A 21,227-nucleotide genomic window follows, 5' to 3' on the forward strand; every position below is an offset into this window, starting at 1 on the left:
TTTTCTCCTTCTCCTGTGCTCCACTTCTCTTTGGCATCCAGGCCCTAGCATGTGTTGTCTGTATGTGTTCTGTATGTCCTTCTTTTCTGCCAGACACACTTATAGTCCTTTTACACCACTGTAAAGAACTAGTATACATAAATTATCCATTGTCCATTTGTAAATGGCATTCTGACTGTTCTGGATAAACAATATGAATTACATTTTACAAAATCTTCTTTTATTGTATTTGGAAGAATATATATTTTTCTACATTTTTTTTCCAAATAAAGGAAGGTTAAAAGACCTCCCTGATAATGCCACTGTATTTTCCATATAGTCAAACTAGAAGAATTAAAAACAAATTGTAAATAGTTTCCAAAGCTTACAGTTTACAAAAACAAAACAAGACAAAGTGCCATGTGTCTCTCTCAGTAATAATCCTTGAAGGGAGGTAGATAATATGCAATAGAAATAATTAAAGTGAAAACTTGATTTAGATTTTGTGTTTATCTTCCAGAAAATTATACTGAAAAGGTCTTCAGTCTATTTCAATCTCTTTTATATTGCTATCCAATAAAAGTAAGAGAAAATACTGAGAGATCTTGCTCTTTACATTCGACATACAGAAGTTTAAAAAGAAAGTAGAAGAAAATCTAACCTTTTAACTGTTTAGGAAGTAGCCTAACAGCAAATGAACTAATAGACTTGCAGCATATACGTTTGAGATAGGGATGCTGGTGAGGCTTTGTATTACAACTGCAGGACAAAATCACTAGTGAGTTTATGCACTGGTAGCTAGTAATTAAAGTGCCTGGACCTGCAAGTCATCATTTAATCTGTAAGCTGCAGAGGTTTTGATGAGAGACTCGTTATATACTGCAAATCATCTAAAACTGATGGTACAGAGAAATCACTTCACGTTTTCTATCCCCTTTCACCCCATCTTCCAGCAACCCCTGCAGGGAAACCACACGGTACTAAATCTTGAGGTGTTTTTACACATATCCTCATTAAAAATACTGGAAAATGCTCATATTAAGTGTAGCTGTAATACTGTGATTTGACAGATTTAGTGTTTTATTGATCAATTTCCATTACAAATATTATAAACCTGACATGGCCTGCCGTCCTCAAAGATGCCTGGGGAAAAAAAACTACTTTCTCCTCTTTTATTTTAAAAAAAAAGATTAGAGCATTTAATTGTAACTGATGATCCGCGTCAGTAGCAGTCCCGGGAGGGCTGCCAGCTGCAGCTCCGGAAGAAGCACAAATGCTCGGTGTGACCCCGATGGCTTCTTTGCCATAAAATCTGTCTCTAAAAGGTATTGAAGTTTAAAGCAACACACAGCTTTTCCAGTCAGATGGATGCTCGGAGCAGGTGTGCTCGTGCTTTGTTTTGGGTTTCTAAATAGATCATGCTGAATAGAGGAAAAGCTTTCTGAGTTGTTCATCTCCATATTTTACCTTTTATAGCAAGCTGCATAGCAGTTGGTTCAGTAAATGCCGTGTAGGATTTGCACATTGCTGCAGCTATGTGTTTTCTCTCTGTACAGAGGTCTGTGTTATATTCAGATGCCTCTTGCATCTGAAGGTTTTGTTGTGCAGCTGTCCAAGAGAAGGACCTCGTGCCCTGGTGCTTCCCGTGCTGGTCTCTGCTCTGGTCGCTCTCAACGCTTGCTTGACTGCTGTCCCCACTGCATATAGAGATAGCCTTTTGCCAAAAAGCAACAACAAAGAAATGGCTGTAGGACTGGTCTACAGCAGGTCGTTTTTCTGAAATTTCACTCTTTGGCTAACATCACCATAATGCCACGGGTGATTCCAGCACCGCCAAAGAATTTTATTGTGTTCTGACAATAGTGCTATTTTGAGCGTTCTTGAATAGCAGCATTATAAAACAGAGCTAGTCAGAAGAACCTTATCTGGGTAGCATTCCAGCTCGTGTGTCTGCTGGTAGATGTGGTCTTGGCAAGGCCTTCTGAAGAAAACGGGTTCCTGAGCTCCTAGCAGGAAACAAGCAGTCCTCTACCAAGCTGGAATACAGCAGAAATGCTTAGGTAAATGGAATGAATATATTTTTCTAGTCATCACAAATATTTTCCTTTCAGTAAACTCCTTGCAAAATTCTCAGTACTAGTATAGCTGCCCTGAATAGAAGTATAATTGGACTCTTTCCTTAGTTAATTTGACCATGTTATGTGCTGGAGCACATAAGATTTCTTAGAACAAGCAATTCCAATAGAAAGTGTAACCAATATGTAGCCTTGCACAATCCAGATCATGGGCTTAGCATTTTGATGATTGAAGAACATCCATTGATGAACTTTTTTTGTATTTTTTTTCCTTCTCTTTTGCTCTTTTTAAAACACTTTGTTGTATGTTGGAACACTTTACAGAGAGATTTTTATTTAGCATAGACAAAATAGTCTTTTTTTAAAAGTCTGAATTGAAAATTGTACACATAAATCCACAAAAAGGGAATTACCTTTGAAGCGTAGAAATACAGAAAACATCTCTTTTTACAAACAAGGAAGAAATTTCTATTCATTCAGGCTAGACAATAGTCTGTCAGGTAAAAAATTTATTGTCAGATGGCAATAACTCATGAACCAACTGTGTGGGGGGCTTTTTTGTACATCAATACATATCCCTCTGTTTGTCTGGACTCATTTTGTTGTTATGCCTTTTCTTTGCGTTGAACAATTTTTTTTTTTTTTGGCTTGTAGCAGTTGCATCACGTCAATCATCAAAAGAGGAGATTTGAGAAGCAACAGGAAAAAATCAATTCCTACACACTGTCTGCAGTCTCTTATGGCTCTGCTAAGGGACAGCTGAACAAAGTAGAGACTTAGAGACTGACTTGCCTTAGCCCTTTTCTAAACAAGGGACTGAGCAAGTTGAGTCCTGGCTTGCTGTGTGGTTACCCACACTGAAAAGTAGAAATTATAAATTATTTACAGCGGGAAAACTAATTTATGATGCTGGTTTGTTAGGATGGTTATCTGCACAGACTATAAGGATATCTTGTGCTAGTTGCATTCAAGCCTCCATTTCTTGAAATGGAAGATTTTTTTTTCCCAGTTCTTTTCTGGAAAAGAATTTGTCATCATTTGGGAAAGCTTAAGTTTGGTACTTAGGGAAAGAGGCAGCTCTCACAGTGGAAGCTTTGGAAAACTGCTATGTATCACTATGGTAGTGACAATCGAATTTCCTAGCAAAGCAGGAAATACATGTTTGCAAGAAATAAAATTGTAAAGGACATGGGAGGATAGATTTGGTGAAAAAGATAGAAATGGATACCACTAATTCAGTAAATAGGGAAGATAAAAATCATGCTTATTGAATGAAGTATTTTCTTTTAAGTGTGTCAAAAACGTGCTATGTGCTATATAAATTGAAAAAAATAGATTTAACTATGAAAGTGCACTGTTTTTCCTATTTTTTTTCCCCAGAGATTTTCAAGATTCATATAGGCAATAGTATTGCAAATTGTGTAGACTCTAATCCTACTTTATTTGCACATGAACAACTATGAGGAAGATTGATACACTCTCTTAACTGTTTGGATAGGTATGAGGATGGATAAGTAAACTCTGAATGGCAAAAATATTCTGTCTCTGAAGGATTCTTATAGGATATCTATAATCCCGCTTTGAACAGACAAGTAAAATGGCAGTTCCACATATTATTTTTTTTGGAGGGATGGAGCCTGCTGTAAATTATGGGTAGTTCCCTTGACTTTGGTGGGCTAAGGATAACTCCCATCATTAAGGATATGCCTGTGTGTTTTTATTGGCATGTAGTGTTTGGGCTCTGTAAGGACTAATTAGCTTTAGAATTTGTAGTTTGTGGGAAAGATGTGCATAAATTTCAAACTATAGCTCATCAATTAAAAGAAAAAATATTTTTTATCAGTCTCAGTGGGATACATGTGTCTCCGTCAGCACAATCTCCATCTGCTGTTGCTGTACAAATGTGCCCCTATTTGTGTATTTTCTGGCAAGCCAAGCAAATAGGGGTAAGAAAAAAAAAACAACAACCCCAAAAGAAGCTTTGTAAGAAATTTGGTAGTGTGAATTCTTTACTTGATATGTTGATATGTTGCACATAAACATTTAATACTGATGCATTAAAGGAAAAAAAGTGTATCACCAGTCATGATGTTTCCTTGTGATGTGGAATAATAAATTCCAGTTTTGGATTCTCTACCATGCTTTTTCTCATTTTTTCTCTTAGGACAGTGCCTTGAGCAGTGAGACAGCTCGGGCTGTGCAATGGATGGCATGGAGAGACTTGGGAGAATTACACATTGGCCTTAGCTGTCACTAAGCAGTACCGCTCTAGAATAACTTTCTCTTGGGAGGAGTGAACCTAAGGAGGCCCATGTTCAGAAAGCCTCGCTGACGGGTACATGGGAAGTCCGTCCCTTGGAGGTTTTACGTTAGAGCAAAGTGGAGTGAAGCACGAGCGGGTGCTGGGCCCGGGCAGCTCGTGCAGGCAGCCGCCACGAGCCCGCTCCCCGCGTGCGGCCACGTTAACCTTCGCCTTTGTGGGTTCCTCGTGGGTTCTCTTAATAACCAGCTGCACTGGTAACGCACAAGGACTGGTTGTTTTTTATAAGACACTTTTTTGTTTCTTTTAAACTAGAAAGATGAGAACTACAGAAGCCTACCACGAGATACTAGTAGCTGGTCTAACCAGTTTCAGAGAGACAATGCTCGCTCATCGTTAAGTGCCAGTCATCCCATGGTGGACAAGTGGCTGGAGAGGCAAGAACAGGTAATATATATGCATATATATATATTACTTTATCAGTCTAATCTTTATTCTAGTCCAGAGTATTACAAAGAAATATATTCTTGTGTGATAGTGATTCTTGAAGCGTGATATAAGCATCAGAGTTATACAGATTAAATTTGTAATGGGATCATTCCGCTTCCAAAAGCTGCATTAGACTGAAAATGGGCAGCTGCAAATGGTTTCGCTTTTGAGTCACATGTGCATTTCTATCGTATGTGAAGTGCTGCTGTTCTTTGCAACTGATACCAACAGGGTTATTTTATGTAGAGAGTATTATCTTGATAAACAATTTACTGTTGAAAAGCTAATAATATTACAATAGAACAGGCATTTGCAGACTGCTTTTGGTGTTGCACTTTCCAATGCTTTCTTTTTATTCTTTATATATTAATTATGTACTTGAAGAGATTGCTATCATGCTTATTACTTCTATATTTATATTACTTTTAATCATGGACTTTTTTGAGGCATTATGATTCTATCTTATGTTTTTTGTCTTCATTAATATGCTGGGAGTCACGAAGAGTTAAAGGTCTAAAACTAAGATTATTTAGCAATCATTTCATATATTCATTTTCCTCAAATTTTTCAAGAAGTTTCTTCAAATGTGTAAGGAAAATGCATCTTTGCTATGAAGATGACAAATATATTAGCAATCCTATAGATAGAATAGTGCATATGTAGGATTACAACCCTGCTTTTCTGCTTCATACAATGTGACATGAAAATGTTGACATTTTACATTGAACATAAAGATGCAAATTTTGTATTTTACAGCAGTAATGTATAAAAAAGCTTTTTTTGCTTTGTAAACAGGAGATTTGAAGTGAGATTTAGGATTTGACACAACACGAGCTTTTTATGCTGTGTCTGGTGGCTGGAGGGGATGTTTTTTAGAATCCAGAACTGGGCTGATATTTTATAACTTCTCTCTGTCACGCATGAAAGTTACATTAATATTTGAAGTCCAGTATCACCAATTCCAAAATATTCAATCACTATATTCCAAATATGCTTTATTCAACTTTCTTCTTAATTAGACAGGAACATAAGAAATATCCCACTCTATAAAAAAAGCAAAACCAAATGTGAGCTATTAACTATTTGGTTTTTTATTTTATAATTGGCTGCACATTTATTTCAGTTTGTGTTCTTGATAGCTGTGTATGTTCCTCTGCACATTTAATGATCACAAATGTGGTGGTAATTCCGTTGCTTTTTCCCATGGGAGAGGGGTAGAGTTAGCGTAGATGCATTTAGCTGCTCTCTCTGTATCCGTATGCATTCAAATGTAAAGTTGGTGCCATCTCCTGAATGGCACCTGATGGCCCCTCTTGAAGCCATCTCCTGTAATAGTTTGTTTGATTTTTTGAGGCATATTTTCATGCGTCATTAGATTTTTACTGTGGTAATTAAAGAAATTGTTGTTTCAGCAAAATAAGTTGGATAAGGAATGTTAATTGTGATCTTAGGAAATGTTGGCTATGTGAATATTTTAATATATGAACATCCATTTTCAAGGAAGTGTTAAGTTTTGTGGTGATTTTGGTCTCTAAACAACCTAACTAGATGTGTTTATTCATCAATTAGGTAAATAATGGGGCACTAGTGGTTGTCTCGTAGTGTATTTATTACTTTAGTAAACTGATTGGCATCAGAGCTTGCAAATTTCCTTCCTCTTCTGGGCTGGGCAAGTTTTTTGGGATTTTGTTTTGCTTTGTTTTTCATTGTATTTGAGAATTCATTCATTCATTCATTTAATTTGTTAATGAGTCGGCATGTATTTGGAAGACCAGGATCCTTCTGAGGTTTCCTATCAGCAGGCCAATTAATTAGAGTGCAACCTGTTTACCAGGGTGGGAGCAGCAGCGGGAAGCCGGCACTGAGGCGGGAATTGGGCACTGGTCTGTGGAGCAAAGGGCTGGAAGGGCCTGCACAGCGTGGAGGGGGTGCTTGCAGACATTGTAGACAAGTTGTATTCTTGCTTCTTCTGGGGGCTTTTACCTCTGACATCTTTTTTAATGTTACCTGTGGGCTTTTTGTTTTTCACTCTCTCTTTTATTGTTTCCTTTTTTTTTTTTTTTTTTTTTTTTTTTTACCTTTTTAGGTTGGCAGGATTTTCTGGAATGCTTTATAAAAAGCAAGCTAGAAATCTCAGAACATAATGACATTTTTGTTCCTATATAATGGCAAAGGGCAAGGCAACAGGGCCTATGCTTATATAGTTATAGTACTTCTTGCCTATATTCTTATGATACTTCTTGTAGAAACTCTATGCCAGAGAAAAAAGTCCCGATTTATCTTATTGTCCAGGGATTTAAGCACATTATTTGTGAAAAAAATTTTTTTTGGATTCATAAATAGTCCCATCCATTTCAGTGCTTAGTTTTCACGTACCTTTTTTTTTTCTGTATTTTTACATCATTTTCCATATCTCCTCTATATTTGCCTCTTTACTGAAACTCTGTGTTCAAAACCCTAGAAATGTCAATAACCTGAACAGACTTGCAAAAAAGGGGAACTTGGATATTTAGACTGCAATGTAGGGTAGTAAGCCAGCATAGTCAAGTTATGTAGCAACTTCCAGATGTATTCCTGCGTATCCGACAGGACCGTGCCGGGGAACTGGAGTGCGCTCTGCACCCTACCAGTATGTGCATTAATAGCAGCAGACAGTAGGTCTGGCATGAGATGCAAGGCAATGGCCATGCCAAGAAAGTACTAGGGCAGAATTGATGGCCGATAACAGGGATAATAGTCCTGGTCTAATCTGGCCTTCTGGTTCTGTGGAAAGGACAGTAGTAAAAAGCCTTGGATTCATCTTGCAGGCTCCAGAGGCTTGCTGTTGGATGGAGACTTTCTGGAGATGCTGCTTTCCAAGCTTGCTGTGCTAATTATGGCCTTTTGAATATATTTCTTTCCACAGTGATCCTTGTCAGTGTTTGACAGGGCTGAGTGTTCATAGGAACTGTGCTTTGAGGACTGGAGGTGCCACGTGCCAAAGTAGCGCAGCTCTCCGCGTGGCCCACGTCTCCTTTCCCACAGGCCAAGCCATAGCACAAGCTGGAATCAGGGCAGCAGCACAGCTTGTTCCACGACTCAAACAGCTATCCCCTATTTCTGGGAAGTCATTATAGGCTGCTAGAGCAGGGGCTAATAAGTGTTAGTTAGTGCAGAGACTGTGAGTTGTTAAAGAAATAGCTATCGTCTGGGCTTGTCGAGGGTTTAAGGCCTTAAAATGGAGGAAGGCCTGAAGCCTGTGCAAATTTCTGGATGTACTCGGTTTCATTCCTGTCTACTGTGCTGTACTCTGTTAGACTGGAGTTGCGCTAAATTAGAGTGATGCATCAAAGGAATAGAAAAGATTAATTCTGCCTTCTGAGTCCTTAAAGATGTTATGGTTCTTTATGCTGGTTGCATATTCCTACCTATGGACTGCTCACAATTCAGTTCCACAGCCCTTTGGTTAGCCACAGGGCAGTGATCAGCGTAAGTCTCAGAAAGTTTGGGTATTTCTCAAGCCTGCAAAGTAAGTTATGTGAAGTGTTTCTAGCAAAGATCTGTATTTGCCATTATAAAACAAAATTGCAAATAGGGTTTTAGGATGCCTTTAGAACCTTAAAAGACTTTTATCCTTGCTGTTTTATTCAATTATTTCAGTAGTTCTCTCTTAGACATCAGCAATTACTGGGGGAAAAATTTGCAATCTTTAATTTTGTTCTGAAATCCTTTAAAAAGGATTTTTTTTGTCAGCTTCCCTGTACTGCACGTACTTTCTTTTCCTCCCCAGCAACCAAGCTTTGAGGAATTATTTGAAAAATCTTGGATTTCTCCCCAGATTTATTCAGAGACATGGTAATAGCACTTTTATTTGGGAATCTTTTTCCTCACTTCACCTCAAGAGTTGCACAGGGTCTGATCAAATCTGAAATCATGCTGCTCGAGAGCAGGGCAACATGAAAAGGCAGTGAATGAAAGAGTTAAACTTTTCAGCAATTTGTTAAGTTTCAGCACACAGAAGGCTTCTCTAGGGTGGTCATTTCGGTTTCATTAGTCAAATATTGAAACTGGCAGCAATCAGAAAACCTGGAGTTGAAACAGAATCTCTTTGGCTCTGATGGAGGGGCCTCTTTCTGCAGCCCGAGAGGGAGCACCCTGCTGTTCGCTGCGGTGGGAAAGGGGCGAGAGCAGCGGGAAGGAGGAATTCTGCCTCTCCCCGGCTCCCTGTAGGAGCCCCTGATAAGATCGACAGCAATAAAGATACAGGTTCCATTAAAACTACATGTTAATATATATGCGTATATGCATATAAGTAAATTCTGTATTTGTTACAAATAAAAGTAAGCTCATTTATTTTTCAGAAGGCTTAGCAGCTTGTGCGGTACAGCACCGATCACCCTTTTGATTGGTTTAATAAATGAAGGTTTAATTTTAGGAGATGAAATAAAATTTCATGATTATTACTGAAAAGCAGGTCTGACTCTTAACATCCTATGAGCTTTTCTAGTATCTAGCAAAAGTTGGAAATGAAAACAGCTCAACTGTATGTTGAAATGGGAAGAGAAGTTGGTTACTACTGCTGTCTTTCTGAAAAGAAATTCCCTCTGCAGAACATTGTTTTTACCGTATTGTTGTCTTCTTCCTGTTATTCTTGTTCATGACATCTGCCCATGCTGAAATAAAATCCTAATCTTATGCGCTTTTTCTAGTTCTTTTTTCAATAATGAGATCAGATGTGCAAATAGTACTACGGACTTATTTCTCCAAGCATAGAGTACTTGCCTTCAGCTTTTATTTTCCATACACTAAGGCCTACTTTTATTATGATTTAATATACCTTTTAAAGCATTCAGATGCCATAAAGCAGTGCATTTCAGAGTCAGGGTGGGTTGGGGGGGCGGGGCTGGACACAGCTTTAAAATCTGTGAGGTAAATTTGGTGAATTTAAATCACTGTTTTCCCTTGATTTCTCATATTCAGTTCACCCGTGACATCAAATTTATCCTTTAGCAACAAAAAACCTGCATCTATTTTATGCCTTAATGTTGAAGTATAGGGGGTAGAAATGTAGCTCATGTATTTGAGCTCATTTTTATTTTCACAATGCATATAAGGCAGAGCATTAACGTCATTAGGCATGCTAGACATGTTGTAGCACTAAAGGTAATGTATGTAAATACAGCAAATTTCACCCCTGTACCTCTCCTATATTTTCCCGTATCCAAAAGGTGTATTTTTGCTGTTTCTTTTAAGAATTTATTATACCTTGATGGTAAAATGTAAAGGTCTGCAATATCCATGTTTCGTAAACTGGAAAGGGGGAAGCTCTCGAGCAAGAGGGTGGTCTGATCTCCAGCTTCTCACTTGTTCCTTTTTTTTCTTCTTTATTTAATGACTATTTTCATCTCTGGGGTGTTTTTCTGCATATTATACAGCCAAAACCTTTAACTGCTAAATAATTTCCTATAGCCTTTGACCTCCCAGAAAAAAGATGGTGGTATCACTAATCTGTACAAGATAGTGACAGAAAAATTACTCTATTGACTAGCATCAGTGTCCTCCCTCAGCTGATTTCATTGTTGTTATCATCATCATCATGATATTAGGAACCTCCTGTAGCAGGTGAGCTCCAGAACCCTCTGCACAGGCCTTTCCCGTGCGAGCCCGGGCCTGTGAGCACCGCGCAGTGCCGAGGCCCGGGAGCTGCCGCGGCCGCCGGGAGCCGGGCCGGGCGCTCGGGCCGGGGCTGTCCCCAGGCTCTGTGGGCTCCGGGGATGTTTAGGTGCCTCAGACCCCGGAGATGTCCCTGCCAGGGAGACCCGCCGGAGCCCGCTCGGCCATAGCACGTGGGAATGGGCCTGGGATGCAAAACCAGCTTGTGCGATGGCCAGAGGTTCTGCATTTCTAGCTACACGTGGGCTCAGAAAGGCAGCCTTGTCCACACTTAGGTGTGACCCTGAGCTTAAACTGCTTCAGATCCAGATTTCTTATTCTACCTTCTTTTCTGTATTTAATTTCCAGTTTGCTTTTCAAGTTCTAACTTGATGTGTTTGTGATTTCTCTATGAACTATATTTTCTGCCTGGAAAATCTAACTTAAATATCAATATGCTAGCATGCATATTTAAAAAAATATGTGTATGTAGCCACAGAAGGCAAATAAAAGCTTATCGTTATACTGAATGCATAAGTATGTGCAGATACAGAATCAAATTTCAAACTGTTGTTTGCGATAGTTTAAGAAAAAAAAACATGAAATGGAGAATTGCATCTTTATGCAAAACTGACATTCGTGAGCATGACACTAATTGTATATTTTGGAAAGAGATATTTTTTATTATGTCTTGCAGTCATGAATGGCTTCTAGCTTTTTTCAGTGCTGAAGGCTTCAGTTTACATTAGATAGGAGGTTGGAATAAACAGCTTTATTGCTTGGGGACAGCAGGAGTAGTGCAGTTTTTATAAACAATGTTTCCTGCTGGCATCTATCTTGTTCTCCTTTGAAAATAATCTGTCATTTCATGCTGTGTACTAAATAGGTGAGACAGTTTGGAGGCTACAGCCTACATGCAGATAAGTGCTGTTGTGTGGATAGGAATTTAGTGGCACAATGTAGCTCTACGCTGAGAGAGGTCGTTATAGTCCACAACTTAAATATATATATATATATATATATTTATTTATTTATATATATAGTCTATATATATATATAGTATGTTTTTTACAAAAACGAGTTAGGGACTTTTTATTACAGGGAAGGAAATGCCCCAGGGTCAGATGTGATGCCCTGCTGATGTGCAGGTGTGCTGAGCTGAAGGGTAAAAAACCTGCTCAGCAAAAGAGCGGGGCTGGGCCCCAGCGGCACTGTCAGTGCAGCTCAGTATTGCCCAAAGCAAAAAATAAAAAATCCTGCCCATTTGGACCAAAGTAAATAATCCCGTTGCTATGGTATTTAATGGTAGTTAAGTTATGGTACCAGGAATATAAGGAGTGCTCTCTTAAATTTCATATGGAGATGCTACAGGAACTTTATACATTATTGACATAATTTTTTTCTGCTATTTTCTAACTATCTCTCCAAGTGTCTCAGCGTGCAGCATTATCCGTGGCTCTGCTTACCTGCTGTCTTGCCATGGACAGCAGGAGCGGATTTGAAAAATCCCTTTCTGGGCTTGACAGGATGTTTCACCTAAATGATATTTCAGGTCTTCCTCCTCTTCTTCTAACAGCTCCTCTCTTTTTCTGCCTTCACTCTGTGAAGAGGTTTATCCTACAGAACATCTTCTTTCCAGTCCAGACATCCATAACGCCATATCCCAGCTAGATATCTTGTACTGCTTCCCTCTATTTCTCCATTTTATTTAATGTTTTCTGCTCATGTGTTCCGAGTAGTGCTGTTTGCATTGTTTGTGGCAGGATTGTGCTCCGTATTTTCGTTGTCCGTTCACTGCTGCTGCTGGGCTGGGAGCCGGCGCCTTTGGGAATCCCACAGGAGCCAAGCGCCAGGACGGCCGACGCGGGGAGGGAATGAGCAGTGCAGGACAGGACCCTTCATTAGCGAGTGCCGCAGCCACGCTCCAGCAAAATACATTAGTAAAATTAAAATTTGTCTTCATTCCCTTGGTGGGCAATACGGTTAATGAATATAGATCTAACCAAATTACAGTGATTTATTTCATTAGTTTGCAGCACCGTGAAACTTTCCAGGGCAACATCACCCTTTATACAAAGCTGAAACAGATGCAGATCCTTTATCCACTTCCAAGACCACAAAGGTTAAAAGTTTTAAGTGTATTAAACCAATTCTGTTAATTGTGTCTATAGACGATTCTCCCTTGCCCTTGGTAAAGCATTCTTCATTTAAATTCCCCATTATGCTCATTCTCCTTTCTAGCCTTTTATACAAAATATAAATGTAAGTGATTATTTGCCTCATTGCCGCTTAAAAAGAAATTCTGCATTTGCATCTGAGAAGATGGTACTGGTCATATTGTTGTTTGTGTTTTTTTTTCCCTTACATTTCAGTTTTCTCTGTTCAGCTTTTTACTTCTTTCCGCATACCTGCTTTATGGTTTTCAGTACAGGTACCTACAAGACAGCTACTAGTTCCTTGGAAAAAAGAGATGGCATTTATAAAGCCCAGTGCTTTTATAATCCTGTATATGTTTTATTTTTTGGCATATTGAAGTTGTTTAAAGAGTTCAAAATCTGAAATTTATCCTCATTTTATTTTTTCCAGTTTTAAATCATAAAAAAGCCCAAGATTAAGAATTTACTAGATTTTGCTGCCAAGCCAAACCCTTGTAATTTTGTATTACAAGTCAGTCTGTGCTTAGCTAAAGCTTCAAGTTAGTTTAATTTTGACTTTTGGGGATTAAGAAAAATACAAAACAAATTCAGTTCCAGAACAGAATGCTTATGACTTGAAATGGAAAAATAAGAGTCTTTCTTTAAATGAGAGGTTTTTAAAAGAGAAGAAAGATGGATTTTCTTCCCAACATGATGCTATTTTCTTCTATATGGCCAATGTTATCTTCAAGAAATATTCATGTTATAAATTTATAGTAGAAGTTGTGTTTCTTCCTACAGTAGAACGGTTGAGTTTAGTCGGACGGAGTGATGGGTCTCAGGGCTCTGCACTTCTCGTCCTAGTTTGCAGGTGAGAATCAGGGAAATTACTGCTGAGTCAGCAAGCCCGTTATTTCTAACTGGAACAGAAAGGAACTGTGAGAATGGTTATTTTTATCAAGAAAAATGCTGACAGGTTTTACCCGAATGGAAAGATTATCTTTAACTAGTTTGTAGAATAACAGCAGAACGATTTTGAAACTCTCTTTCTTTAGCTGAGTGACTAAGAAGGAAGCTGGTACTTTGAGGAGAGGCCCTGACTGGTCCTCTTTTATAGCAGAAGAGGCAGAGAATCAGGTCTCTCTGATGTAGACAGCAGAGGTGCTTATTTTTTACAGTCTGTGTGTGGACAGGTTATTTTAATGACACGATTGCACTTTGCTATAAAGGGGAATTGTCCTGTCTAACTTAGAGTTAATAATTGAATTACATGGAAGTAATTTGTCTGGGTTTTTGTTTTATTTTGGGTTTCACATTTAATCTTGGTTTTATTGCTTAAGTATGAGCATTTCATTATTGAATGTACTTCTCTCTGGCTGTATTATGTGGTTACTGTAATTTATAGGATACTTTGAGGATTGCCATGAATCCACATGAAGTGACACAGCAAGATTTAGTGAGTGCAGCAACGGAGTGAATGGAATTACGTAATCTGACCTAGCTGATGTGATATACCATAAGATTTTAATTTATCTCATTGGCATTACTATAAGAAAAAGAAGACAAAGGACTCGCCTTGCCAAATCATTCATCAACTGATTAGAAGAGCAGTCCAGTCTAAACTTGCCTTCAAGCTACCAGGTGTTGCATGTGAAATGGTGGAACTGAAACAGTTTCCAGGGCTGGGGAGGTGAGAGGAGAGCAAAGAGGGAGGGAAGGGGGTTGCTTAGGAAATCAGGATATACTAAATGTATGTATTTTTTCCTTTTCTATGGATTGCATGTGAAATGGAAGAAACAGCAACCTTTTCTTTGTTTTCTTGTATTTAATCTTATATAATAAATGATTATTGGCATTTTTATAAGACCCAGCAACTGTGGCCTGCCTCATGGCACTGAGAAGGATATTTGCTGAATGTCTGTTCCAAAAGAGGAACTTTGCAGCTGATGCTGGGACTCTAGTTGAGAAATGTTCATAGGTGCAAGGAATTAAAACAAATACAGCCTATCTCCGGTTTCCTGGAGGAAGCAATAGGTCGGAGATGTTGTGTGAAGCAAGGGGCACCACAAACATTAATGTAACGATTTTCTGTAATACAGTCTGTAAAGACTTTTGATCCTGAAATAGATTTTAATTTTTGATTTCTTATATATTTTAACAATAAACATTGTTGTCTAAATTCCATATTAGGGCATCATTCACTTCCATGCAAGTTGCATGGATGTTTCCATGCATGTTGCATGGATACAGGGACTGTTTCAGGCTTCATTTGATGGAGATTCTGTCTCTTTCCATCTCGGGGATGACTGTTCGGAACATGAGGAGAATGTTTGCTGTTCTCCTTATTGAATATATTTACCCTTTAGGATAGTGTGTGTTTTCACAGCTTAAAAATTATTTTGTCCTGTTTAATCTTTTTTTTTTTTTTTTTAAATGAAACGCCAGAGGTAATGGTCATGATTTTAGCTTTGCTCTTACTTTTAAGCCATACACGTAACCTGGACTGGCTTAGGACCACAGTTCATCCTGTGTTTATTCCTCCTTCCTTCCTGCATCTATGGCTCCTCCTGTGTTTATCCCTGCACTTATGCCTCCTGCCTGGGCAATCATGGAGCTGTTGGAGTTGGACCCTTTTTCTTCTTTCTGCTCAGTGCTTCTCTCCTGAAGCCAGGCAGTGTTAATGCTAAGGCTGGTGTATGTACATGTGCAACTATTTCCAAGAAGAAATATTTGCCTTGAGGTTCTATGTTGCAAATATTTTTACATTTGTTATTTGCATTATTGTGGAATAAACACCTGAAAAAAAACCCAGATCCTTCTAACATTACTGCGGTGTACTAGGCAGTCAGCCAGTGTTGAATCACTTTGTACTAAAGCTTAATTTCCCCCTCCTTCAGAACACACTCATTTGTCTTCAAAAACCTTTACTTTCCTAACGCGTAGGAATTTATGATTGCTCATAATTTCAACCCATTTATCCAAAGCTCAGACTAAATTAAATGCCCCAAAAGAAAGCAGTCATATCTGTGAGCATCTCTATTTAAAATTATAGAAACATACATTAAGTATTCCATCATACCGTTTTTATTTATCTTGATTTCCAGGCAATAATTATAACAACAAAGCACAGATTTTATAAAGTAAACCCATCACTATTTCTTACTCATAGCTGCTCTTCATCACTATAAATAACTCTCTCTTTGTAAAGGCTCTTTTCAACTCATTCTCTCATCAAAGCTGATGGAGTTTGCTAGTGATTTGAAGGTCAGTAGAACTGGTCGCTGCAAGAGAAACATTTTGGTAGAATATTTAAGTAGGATAGCAGATATTCTGGCATTCTGGGTAGGTGAAATGAATGGGGTTCAAGGACTCTGTCATTTTGCTGGATACGCAAACGCTGGTCTCCCTATAAAGCTAAAGATTGAGTAGGAGGCACTGGAGTGTCAGAGGACAGCAGAAAATTGTGGGATGTAGACTGGGAATTGTTTAGATCAGGGATAAAAGAAAAGAGTATTTCTGAACCTCTGTGAACTCAGTTCCGATAATTTTTTTGTTTTGTTTTACTGATATTACTTGTGCATTTTTTTTCTGCCGGTCCTGAGGCTTGGGTGAATGCAGTGCAGAGCGTGTCCCTGCAGCGAGAAATTGGGGCTGCTTCTTAGGGAGGTCTGAGTAGTTTCTGGATAACCCCAAAGGGCCTCCATGGTGTTTCAGCAAGGCAAACAGCAAATGCCCCTGTTCTGTCCGTTGGTGCTAACTAGAGGTTGCTGGTTTTGCTGGAATAAAACAGGGTACCATTCTAGGTCATCTGAATTTGGAGCCTGTGCAAAAGACAAAGTTCAGCCAATTCCATGACATCATCTTTCTGTTTGCCAGTTAAATTACAGGAAACATTTAATTTCACTTTATCATTCACACTTCAGAATTCTCGCTCTCATTCATATATACCTGTATGTATATAGACATACTTACTTATATACTAGAAATACAGAAATTAAAAGCAGACAGTTAACAATTTTTTATATTTAGAATATTAGAAATTTTGTCATTGATCCACTTCTTTGCAGACTAAAAGAGGTAATAAAAATATCATTTTTTTTCTCTTTAAATTTTTACTTGCTTTTATAGGTCACAAATGCAATAGGTTTTGCACATAAATATCCACAGGTAGAATAAAAGGATGTTGATAGCTTCAGATGGTGGAGTTTTTAAATGATGTGTAGTAGTATTGATTCAGCTTATTTAGCAGTCAGGAATATTAGTGTTAAGCGATTTTTTTAAAAGTACTAATAATAACTCTTCAGTTCTGATTTGAAGAAAAATTTTCCAAAAAAATAGCTTAAAACTTCTAATTCATACATGGTATTTTCTCAGTGTTAAAATCTTTGCTTTTTTTTTAATACTGGTAATTCAAATGTGGAAACTTTTCGGTGATTGTGGTGATTGAAATCACAAGGACCCTCAGTAAGATTAGAGACCAGCAAAGTTATTAATGTGGCAAAATGTGACAATGCTGTATGGTCCTGCTTCCATTTGGAGCATTAAGTTCAAATACAGTGTTTTAAGAATGTTTTAGGAACGCTGAAATAACCAATTCTTGCTCAGTCCTGTAATGTTATAAATTTGCAAGGGAATTCTTTGAGTCACCTCTCGTCTGATTTACACAGTTAATTTTTGTTGTTGTTAAATATATTATTTTCAAAGGGTCCGATCTTAATTTTCTTGCTTTATATTTTAGTAGCTTGGTAGTTCAGCTATCATTATATCTGACACCTTGTCTTTTTCTGTACAATACTGTATGTTCTGTGGCTCTTGTGCAGCAGTAGATGGCTCAGAAATTACATCCTGGGATTATTGTCTTTGTGTATCCTCAAGGAGTAATATTTTAAAGTCACTACATCTGTTGGTACTTAAGAGTATGATTTTTACTTTTTATTTTTGCCAATTTTTCCCATCTGCATGTCTGTTTTTGGCTCTCTGATTTGATTTTTCAGTTTAATTTCTCAGTTGCACTGGGATTTCATTCTCTTTCTCACACATGCTCTTTTTGACTCATCCATGAACTTGCATTAAAAAAAAATATTTACAGCAGTCGTGTAGTAAAATTCTTGGCCTTTACGATTTGGATTTTTTAATGATAGCCTTTTTATTTTTCTTAGTAAATGCATTCATTTTTGAAATGAAGTAACTTTTATTAGACTGAGTTTAAGATTTGAAAAATTACTTTGGAATAAATTGAGGAATTTTGGCGGGAAAGGCTAGCTTGGTCACATTAAACACATTCTAGCCTTTCATACTCATTTAGTTTTTAATGCCCACGAGGGAATAATTTTCCTGAGAAATTTGTGTTATAATCATAAACAGACATAATTTGGTAATTTTCTCATGAAACATTGGCTGAAGTTTTGGTGCTAATGACTTGAAGCTTTCACAAGCAGGAACATTTTTGTTTATATTCCAAGAAAAATAACAATGAAATACATTAAAATAGAAACAAAACATACATACAGTGTTCTACAGACTGTTTCAATAAAAGGGGATGTATCTTCATCAATTAATAGATGTCTCACGAATGTAGATATGTTCTAGCATTTCAGTTATGATTGAACTTGAGTCATTCCATGAACTCATCACTGACAAGCTCTTTCAAAAAAAAATTATATAAATAACATTTTCAATGTACAAGAATAACCATATGACACCTCCATCAAATGTTTTGCACACATGTGTTTATGGATATTAAAAATTCTACTGCTGCTCTGATTTTTCTTCCTTTTTACATGGTTCCTTCTAACGTGAAATCTAGTATATTCCTTAGGTCAAGTGTATTTTTTTTAATAAGCAAGTATTAATAATAAAAAGCAATAAAATAAGCAAATACAGATGTTTTTGTATCTAAATATTAAAGTTTATTTTTACCTTCTGGCATACCTACTTGAAAAGTTGACCCAAAGATGGGCCTACTTCCTTTTGAAACTTCCTCTGGTTTCTCAGGAATATTGGTGAAATGCTGCCAAGCACAAAACAAAATTTTTGAGCATCTGCCAGAATTAACAGGTGATAATGTGTCCTCTTTTGCATGCTAGGCTCTAATAATGTTAGTATGTTTTCTATTCTGTGTGGTCTACTTTGATTTATTTTTCTTAACAATGATGTAGACTATGAAAAGCCAAAAGAAATACTCTGTTCACTTGAGAAGTGCAGTGTTTGAAAGGAAATTCTGTGCAGCAGAACCCGTTGTCTTCTGCTCTGTTTAGATCTGCCTCTACACTGTTTTTCTTCTAAATCCACACACCTAGAGCATTTTTGCCATGTTCTGGAAGTGTGGAAGCACAGTGCTTTGTACTGAGTGATTGGAGCTTTCATTCCCACTAAATTGCCCTGCTTTGTTGAAAAGATTTTTGGAGGATGAGGACTGTTAGTGCAATTTTTACTTTCAATTAAAAAAACCTGGTAAGGTTTTCCAGTTTTCCTAATAAAGATCCTTACAGACCCTGTCGGCCTGTGAGACACGAGGTACAATTTAAACTCTTTTTTCAAAATTAGACCTCCAAAATTTTCCCTGACTTCAAGGATTTTATAACAGTTAGGTTTAACATCCTGGTTCCCTCAGAAACGTTCTGGGGAAAACCAGAAAACCAAACCAGTTCTCACTTCCCATGTATGATGAGAAGGCATACTGAAATATTACACTGTAATAACAGCCATGCACAAATGGACTTAATTTAGAAATAACATGTGATCCAGAGACTGTTGATCCATGCTTCTCTGTGACTTGAAATCTTTGAAATGGAGTGTTTTCAGTTGAGGGTAAAGCCTGTGTTTTGGGATTAGCACCAGGAGTAGTTCACTGCTGCGAGTTGTAGGCCCTGTAGCCCAGGGGAGCCGAGATCCTCCCCGTGCTGCCCCTTCTGCCGGCCCCGCACGTGTGGCGGCGGCGGAGGCTGCTGCGGCGCCGGGGCTCGGCTGGGCGCGCTGGGCCGGGCCTTGCCGTGGTGCCTGCTCATACGTGTGTGCGTTTTGTTCTTTGCGCAGATTTTTGCTTTCCTTTGAGCTGAGCAAGTTCTAGCGGCGTTGAGAGAGGGGCCCTCTTGGTGCAGGAGGAAAATGCGCCAATATCAATGAGTGTCCTCTCTGTGGCTCCTACCTGGAATTCAGGCTATTTTAAGCCTACACATAATCCATATCTGACTGCCAGATCCTGAGTCGTGCTTTACTGTGTATTTTAAAAAGCTCAGGGGAGGCTAGATGTAAACTTCCTTTTCAGATAAAGCTACCCGGCTGACTGGTACGTTGGGTTCATTGAGGGTGGAAGCGTTCAGTTGAGTTCATTTCCAGCCCTCGTTTTGCAGTCATTTTCTGCAACGACGCATAAGGATTGATTACCATGGCAACAGTGTTTTAGCTTGTACGACTGTGAATGTGGTTAATGATAATAGAATTATCTAGTCATTTTAAATCCTGTTATATTATTAGGTCATCTGCACCATCCCCATGCTATGTGCTGAGTTATTCCTCACAGCGTATCTTGTAGTTCCTTGTCCCAGCTACTTTTACATGTGTTGAGCAGTGGGAGTCCTGCCTTTTCCCTTGGGAGACTTTCACAGTTTGATATATCACCCTATTAAGGACTTTCTTCTGATATTTAGCCTCATTGCACCTTTTTCCCCCCACCGCACGGCTTTGCACACCCTGCCAATTCTAGTTTGTCCTTCTTGCCTGGCAAGCAGTGATAATTAATCCTTCTTTATCCTAACCTGTACTTGGGCTTTTGGGGATTTTTTTCAAGGGGGGAAAAGCAAAATTCTAAACCTGTCACTTTTTGTTCTGTTTGACAATACCATTTTGTTAACAGAGTGCCTAATACTAAAGTACTTACTATCCAGGTGGCCTGAGTTGGTTAGATGAAGAACTTCCAACTTGCTGGTGCCCAGACGTGTTTGCTTCAGCATACGCAGCCCCGAACGCGAGGTCTTGTGCATGTCTGTGTGCTGCACCGTGTAACTGTGTAACGGGGGGAAGGTGCAAGTGCTTGAAGCAGGAGAATTGCTCCCCAGTCCCCGGGAGAGACTTGCTGACAACTGGGCAGTCGAAGCCATTCCGTCTTCTGGGCTGCTTTGGCCAGTGTAAGCGTGGGATGCACAGAGATATCAATATAATCCTACATAGATGGAAGAGTTTATCCTTTCTTGCTATTTGCTCTGTTTCTAAATCTTTTTAAAATTTGTCTTGTTTCTCCACTATCAAAAGAAATAATATCCAGCCACATTCAGAGAAAGGTAGAAGTGGAAATGAAGTTATCTTTCTTTCCTGAGCATTCTGTGCTCAACATGGATTGGCCAGATCAGTTTAAACAAGGTAAAAGGAAGTACGTTTTACACAGCAGGCGGTGAGGCCATGGAGTGCTCTCCTACTGTCTCATGAGGTTGCCTGCAGATAAGGTACGTAATTGTTACACTCCTCATCTGCTTTCTTGAAAATAGCTGAGAATTTAGGAAATAAGACTAAAGCGTATCCCCATCCTTTCAGCTATCTGTTTTTCCCACTGCAACTTTCTTTTGCTTTTAGAATAATTTTCTCTTTGTTAATATCTTATGGCATACAGCTACCAATTTCCTTTTTAAAAATTAATTTAAAATATTAATAAATACATATTAC

The 21,227-nt window shown here is 38.4% G+C and overlaps 1 protein-coding gene across 1 annotated transcript in view; it reads left to right on the forward strand.

Moving 5' to 3' along the window:
• PARD3 (par-3 family cell polarity regulator) overlaps positions 1–21,227 on the forward strand; it is a 435,290-nt gene that overhangs the window by 183,242 nt on the left and 230,821 nt on the right. The window contains 1 exon segment of the mRNA XM_088534020.1: positions 4,630–4,761. Within this exon segment, the coding sequence (XP_088390146.1) occupies positions 4,630–4,761 (132 nt within the window).

This window comes from Tinamus guttatus, unplaced genomic scaffold (genome assembly GCF_059628265.1).
Source record: "Tinamus guttatus ecotype Peru unplaced genomic scaffold, ASM5962826v1 Tinamus_guttatus_pri_ptg000530l, whole genome shotgun sequence".
Taxonomy (NCBI): domain Eukaryota; kingdom Metazoa; phylum Chordata; class Aves; order Tinamiformes; family Tinamidae; genus Tinamus; species Tinamus guttatus.